Source organism: Haliaeetus leucocephalus, unplaced genomic scaffold, assembly GCF_000737465.1.
Source record: "Haliaeetus leucocephalus isolate CR32 unplaced genomic scaffold, Haliaeetus_leucocephalus-4.0 Scaffold773, whole genome shotgun sequence".
Classification (NCBI taxonomy): Eukaryota; Metazoa; Chordata; class Aves; order Accipitriformes; family Accipitridae; genus Haliaeetus; species Haliaeetus leucocephalus.
The window spans coordinates 384,365-390,817 of record NW_010973209.1 but is presented as its reverse complement, the minus strand read 5'-3'; the positions used below and the strand labels follow the sequence as shown (position 1 = coordinate 390,817).

The 6,453-nt window shown below is 59.7% G+C and overlaps 2 protein-coding genes across 8 annotated transcripts; one reads left to right on the top strand and one right to left on the bottom strand.

The window, feature by feature from the left end:
• Positions 1-29: 29 nt before the first annotated feature.
• On the bottom strand, positions 30-6,233 carry TIRAP (toll-interleukin 1 receptor (TIR) domain containing adaptor protein). Of its 7 annotated transcripts, none has more exons than XM_010581364.1 (6): positions 5,729-5,801; positions 2,458-2,544; positions 1,941-2,002; positions 1,580-1,644; positions 684-1,283; positions 30-538 (listed from the first exon to the last, which is right to left on the bottom strand). In XM_010581364.1, the coding sequence occupies exons 2-6, from the start codon at positions 2,500-2,502 to the stop codon at positions 495-497; spliced, it is 816 nt and encodes a 271-aa protein (XP_010579666.1). In that variant the 5' UTR covers positions 2,503-2,544; positions 5,729-5,801; the 3' UTR covers positions 30-494. The 7 variants fall into 7 exon arrangements, with proteins under 7 accessions (XP_010579666.1, XP_010579665.1, XP_010579664.1 ...); XM_010581363.1 differs by lacking the exon at positions 5,729-5,801 and adding an exon at positions 4,693-4,769; XM_010581362.1 differs by lacking the exon at positions 5,729-5,801 and adding an exon at positions 3,126-3,215.
• On the top strand, positions 3,136-5,543 carry LOC104840440 (cryptochrome-2-like). Its single transcript, XM_010581370.1, has 9 exons — positions 3,136-3,341; positions 3,416-3,610; positions 3,690-3,808; positions 3,925-4,079; positions 4,169-4,309; positions 4,434-4,601; positions 4,678-4,818; positions 4,901-5,052; positions 5,123-5,543. The coding sequence occupies exons 1-9, from the start codon at positions 3,136-3,138 to the stop codon at positions 5,535-5,537; spliced, it is 1,692 nt and encodes a 563-aa protein (XP_010579672.1). The 3' UTR covers positions 5,538-5,543.
• Positions 6,234-6,453: the final 220 nt, after the last annotated feature.

Below are 6,453 nucleotides of genomic sequence, written 5' to 3'. Positions count from 1 at the left end.
TAAACCTTCTGCATTTTCATAGTCCCAACAAACCCGTGCAAAGACACCGCTGGCACCTGCCCCTCCTCTTCCCACCTGCAGCTCAGCACTGTGGGGCAGGCGCCATGTCAGCTTACTGGGGGTCCAGAGCCCCCCCAGGACCAGTTCTCACCCCGAGGGGACACCGGCACAAGAAGCTCTGAAGACCCCCTGGACCACCCCCCCAAACAACAGAGCTTAGTGTTTGCATGACGAGCAGCAGGGACCTGCCAGAGGATGTCCCCATCCCCACCGAGGGGGTTTTGGCCACCGTAGCATCACCAGGACGCAGGAGGCTCCACACCGCTGTCCCCTCCTCCACATGTGTGGGGACCTCCCCATCTTCGGCTCCCAAGTCCGGTCCGAGCAGCTCGGCTTCACCCTCCTGCCCAAGGTCCATCAGGATGTGGCCGCATCCAGATACAGCAGTGGCAGCTCCAAAACGCCTGCGGGGATGCCTCTGCCTGCTTCCAGTACTACTCTGACCTGCTTGCGGAGCTCCGGCACAGCTCCTGGAGGTCTGTGGAGGCAGCGGATGAGCCCCATTAGCAACCCATTCATCTAAAAAAAATGAACTATTTAAATAAATTTACAGAATCTGGTCCCTTCCCATGGTCTCTACCCCACCGGAGCAATGTTTCACCACCATCCCACAGAGTACTCACAGCGCATGATGGTGTCTCTGATCTGCCTGAAGCTGTTCTCCTTCAGTGCCATGTAGATGTAGTAGAGGTTTCGCAGCTCCTTGGGATAATCCTTCCGATCCACATCCTTCAACACCGGGATGGTGCGCCCGTTGGCCATCGGAGCTTCGGCCAACGCCTGGTGCATCTGGTACTTGCACCAAGGGTCCTGGAGGAAGCCAGGGGTGATGAGCATGACCCAGCAGTGGCTGTTTTGCACAGCGTCACACAGCTCCGTCACCACCGCGCTTCCCGGTGCCGCGTCCCGCAGCTGGAGGAAACAACGGAAGCTTTCGGGTTGACCCTCCAGGTAGGACACCAGCTCCTCCACCAGCTCCAGGTCCACCTCACTGTGGCAGATGCAGACATCATAGCTCTTGGCCCACCGGGCACTGCCCAAGGCATTGATGTCCGACACGGGTGACGAGCGGACAGACCTGGCCAGGCTCGTGCCGGGAGAAGAGCCGGAGCTCTCAGCAGAGGATGAGGAGGACGAAGGCAAAGATGAAGCAGAGCGGCTGGCGTTGAGACTGCTCTCCACTGACCTGGGCTTGGGCTTGTGTAGAAGCCGCCTAAACCAGCCTGTAGAGTCAGAGAGACTGTGGTGAGGTTTGAGGGGGCTCAGCACTCCCCCCGGGCTTCCCAAGGGGCTTGCATGGCATCGCCAGCTCAGCAGGACACCTCCAGATGGAAACTGCCAGGCAGGATCTCACCCTGACACCCCAAAAACCAGCCCAGCCTCTAAAACCTCAGCTATTGCCAAAATCCAGATGCTATTGCATCATGGCGAGTGGCCCACGGGCACCCTTGTGTTTCAGTGGGGAGGGGATAGAGCCAGAGGGTTTATCACCCCTGGCACGAACTCAGCCCAGACTCACTGGCCATAGTGGGCAGCACGCTGCTCAGCCGCCGATCACCGGCATGAAACCTCTCCTGCCAGCAGAAAAAAAGGGGGGGAAAAAAAAAAGAAATTAGGAGAGCAGCAACTGCCCTGCGGCAGGTCTCAGCCCCAGGAGCTCAGCAGGGTTTATGCCAGGGACACGCAGTTCTGGGGTACTCACCTGCCGCCCCAAAAATCACCCCCAGCAGGGTTTTCCACATCCACTACCCCAAAATTTACCAGGAAGGAGCATTTTGACCTCAAGCAGCACTGGAAGCAGTGGCTCCAGCAGCCCTCCTGCCTGCCTGCACTTCTACTGCTCATTACCAGCTCTCTTCAACAGAGATACACACCTGCAACAAGTGAGGCTGAGAGCTGACAGGCAGGAGAGACCCTCATTCCCAGCAGCAGGGAAAGGATCCTGCAGAAGGGAGAAGCAAGGATCAGTGGGGATCAACCAGCTGCTGACAAACCAGACAGCTGGGGTGATGTCCAGATCCATATGTCCTCAGTGATGCCTGCCCACCCCTTGCCAGCTCACACCAGGCCTACACCTCAGCATCATGCTCCCGGCACGGTCTGGGGTGCCCAGGAGAAGCGATGGGGCAGGGACAAGCCCCAGGAGCAAACATCGCTGCCATTTTCCACTGCTTACATCACCCCTTGGGAAATAAAACATCTCAAGTCACACTGAAGCCTTTCCCCCACCCTGAAAACAAAGCAGGACCACAGCAAATGCTGGCAAGGATCCGGCATACCCACGGAAACCACTCCCCCCAAGCAAGCCACCGGTTAGTAATAGCTAAAAGATCAAGCACGGCTTGAATGACAAGCATGGATGGTGAATGGTAGGGGGGAAAATTGGGGGATGCCTACCTGGGATGCAGGAGTAGGGCACCGGAGCAGGGAAGGGGGATGCATCAGCCCCTGGGTTCAGTGGGGAGGAAGATCTTCCGGGATTGCCTAGGTGGGAAAGGAGAGGTAGGATGCAGCATGTTCACTCTGGAACCTAATGGGAACCACAGCAAATGGTGAGACTCATCCATCCTTACAGCTTCCCCATCCGGGACCAGTTCCCAACAGAGCAGCCCCAGTGTGGAGGGGAGGACGAGGGCACCCACCAGCTTTCCCAGGGACAGAGTGGAGGACCTGCCCCGTCCCTCCACTGCCTGCTCCCCTGGCCCCACCAAGACCCCCCTACTTGCTGGCAGGTCCGGGCTCTGCCTGGGCATGCGGAAGTGCCAGCAGGGGAAGTCTGCCGTGATCTCGTGGGGCCGGGAAGCCTGCCCTCCCCGGGGGCCTCCCTCCCACATCCGCCACCAGCCAGATACCATTGCCAGGCGGGCGTCACTGCACCCAGCCCTCGCCAGTGCACGCCAGCAAGCCCAGACCCATTTCCCTCCCTGGTTTTATAACCTGACACCAGATGGGTCCATCTCTGCCGCTCCCACTTATTTTATGAGTTACATTTACCAAACGAGGCATTTTTTTCTCCCCAAAATCCACCCCCATCTCTCCTTTCCCAGGTTGCATCCCCCCTGGACCCCCCCAGCCATGCAGCACAGCTCTATCCACTGGTTTCGGAAAGGTCTCCGGCTGCACGACAACCCGGCGCTGCTGGCAGCGGCCACTGATTGCCACCACCTTCATCCCCTCTTCATCCTTGACCCATCCAGCAGCCGGGCAGGCACCAACGCCTGGCGGTTCCTCCTCGATGCCCTGCGGGACTTGGATGGGAGCCTGCGGGAAATGGGCTCCAGGTGAGTCCCGGTGCCATCCCCGAGGGATTTGGTGGGGTCTCGAGGGGATTCATGCCCACCCAGTTCCCTGGCAGGCTGTTCGTGGTGCAGGGCTGCCCAGAGGAGGTGTTCCCCCGTCTCTTCCATGCCTGGGGGACAACACGGTTGACCTTCGAGGTGGACACCGAACCCTCCGCCCGCCGGCGTGATGCCACTGTGGCCGAGCTGGCGGAACGGCATGGCGTGGAGGTGATCCAGGAGGTGTCCCACACCCTCTACGACACCAAGAGGTGGGTGCCTGGCGCTGTCCCTCGGGGTACAGGGGATCCAGACCCAGTGCCGAGTGTGTCCCTCCCTCTCCCACCTCAGAGTCCTTGCCTTGAACGATGGCAAAGCCCCCCTGACCTACAAGGGCCTGCAGAGCCTCCTGGCATCCCTCGGACCCCCAGAGAAGCCAGCCCCAACACTCACATTGGAACACCTCCAGGGTGAGCATGGGGTGGACCTGGGGTGGTAGAGCACAAAGGTGGGTCAGCGTCTCCCTCACTGTTCACCCTGGAGTGGAGTGATGGCTGTCACAGCCCCACCATACATGGCACCGCAGGCTGCCACACCCCATGCCAGGTCAGCCATGACACTGAGTACGGGGTCCCCACCTTGGAGGAGCTGGGCCAGGACCCCACCGAGGTGGGTCCTCACCTCTACCCCGGCGGGGAGACAGCAGCGCTTGCCCGGCTCAACTCACTCATGGACAGGACGGTCAGTGCTCAGCACCCATCACCATAATTTCAGGGCTGCTTCACCTCCCCCATCCCAGAACATGACCCTTGTGTGTCCCCCCCATTCAGGCCTGGCTGTGCGGCTTCAAGAAGCCCGAGACAGAGCCCACCTCGCTGAGCCCCAGCACCACAGTCCTCAGCCCCTACCTCAAATTCGGCTGCCTATCGGTCCGCACCTTCTGGTGGTGGCTGGACGAGGTCTACCAGGGGGTAAGGCAGCATTTTTGGGGTACTGGGCAGAGGTTGAGCCAGAGGGACCCTGCAGAAGGGGTGGGGGGCTGGAGAAGACAGCAGCCAGCCCAGCCAGAGGGGCTGATCCTGCCTTTGCCAGCAGCGGGAGCACTCCCAGCCCCCTGTCTCCTTGCACGGGCAGCTCCTCTGGAGGGAATTTTTCTACACCGCCGGTGCTGGCATCCCCAATTTTGACAGGATGGTCGGCAACCCCATCTGCCTGCAGGTCAACTGGGACAACAACCCCCAGCACCTCCGTGCCTGGAGAGAGGTACTTCCCTCAGTGATAGGTCCTGAGTCCTTTGACCCCCAAAAAACACACCCCTGACCCCAGCACCCCACACCAGGGCCAGACAGGCTACCCCTTCATCGACGCCATCATGACCCAGCTACGCACCGAGGGCTGGATCCACCACCTTGCTCGGCATGCCGTTGCCTGCTTCCTCACCCGCGGGGACCTTTGGATCTCCTGGGAAGAAGGGCTGAAGGTCAGAAGATCTCCCCCAACACCCACCAGTGCCCACTGGGCTCTTGGGGACCCTGTCCCCACGCCATCGTGGTGTCCCACAGGTCTTTGAGGAGCTCCTGCTGGACGCCGACTGGTCCCTCAATGCCGGCAACTGGCTGTGGCTGTCAGGCAGCGCCTTCTTCCACCGATACTTCCACATCTACTCACCCATCGCCTTCGGCAAGAAGACAGACAGGGACGGGGCATACATTCGGTAGGCGCGAAACCCAAAGCCATGTGAAACGGGAGGTGGCCTCCCTGGTGGCTTTGACCCCTTGCCGTAGAAAATACCTCCCTGTCCTCAAGGATTTCCCCGCCAAGTACATCTACGAACCGTGGAAGGCACCACAGGCTGTGCAGGAACAGGCAAGCTGCTTGGTGGGCACCCACTACCCCCAGCCCATCGTGGAGCATGGGGCGGCGAGCAAGAGGAATCTGGGGCGCATGAAGGCAGCCCGCGCCCAGAAAGGTAACAAATCCCCCAGGAGGCATCAAGCTCCCCTTGCACCCTGCCACCACTCCAGCTGCCTTCCTCTCCTCCAGGCACCAAGCGGGAACAACCAGCTGGCCCCTCAGTGGCTGAATCACAAAGGAAAAAGCGCAAGGCCGAGCAGCACTGACCCCCACAGGGACCCGCAGCCATGGGTCAGGCACCACTTGTCCGGTTTTGACCCATTTTGCTCAACTGCCTCGCATTAATCCCTTCCCCTCTCCTAGCCCAAGACTGTTGACTTTGATGCTGCCGCCACCCCAAAAACCAACTCCCCACCCGAGGACGTGCCCCAGATTGGATTGACCTCCACCCCTACCTTAGTGGTAATATAATCATTATTAAAGGGAGCAGAGTAATTAAGAAATCACAGTTTGATTCACCACATGTCTTGACCCACCAGCAGCAGCACCACATGGAAGTCTCCCAGCAGCACAACTGCGTTTTGGGTACGGTGTCACTGGGCTGGTCATCACAGGGAAGCGTGCTGCTTAGTCCATTGCCTGCAGAGAGTATGAGGAGATGGGTTGAGGCTAAGGTGAGTGCAAGGCAGGGGCAAAGCTAGCCCCCAGAAAGGCGTTCACATGAGAAAATAAGCCTGCTTTTGTCGCTAAATACACCTACCATCAACACGCTTCAATTACGGCACCAATACAAAGCGATACACAGCCACCCTGAAAGCCAGAGAACAGCTGCTCTTCCCGAAAAGCTCAAAATACACCCAAACTCCTTCACACAGATGCTTGAAAGCATTACGGCAGCCAGCTAGGGCCAAGCACTGCTCTACTACCTCACAAGGCTAGAGACGCTGCCGCACAGACACGAACCCAAGCAGCTTGTGGAAGGAACTCGCGGAAGGAAGGCCCCTGAGGGGAAACGGGGCACAGTCGCACCCACAAGCCCGCCCCCACCCGGCCTCTCACACCGCGACCTGACAGACAACCACCGCACCACCCGCCCCCGCCGCCCACAGGCGACAACTGCCAAGCGCATGCGCCCGCCGCCTTTTATAGCGTCGCGAAGCATCGCGAGAACAGAGGTGAACTCTCGCGCAAGCGCCTCTTCTCCCTCCCCCGCCGCCGCCGCCGCCGGTGGAAAAGCGATAATCCCGCCTCTTCCGCTACG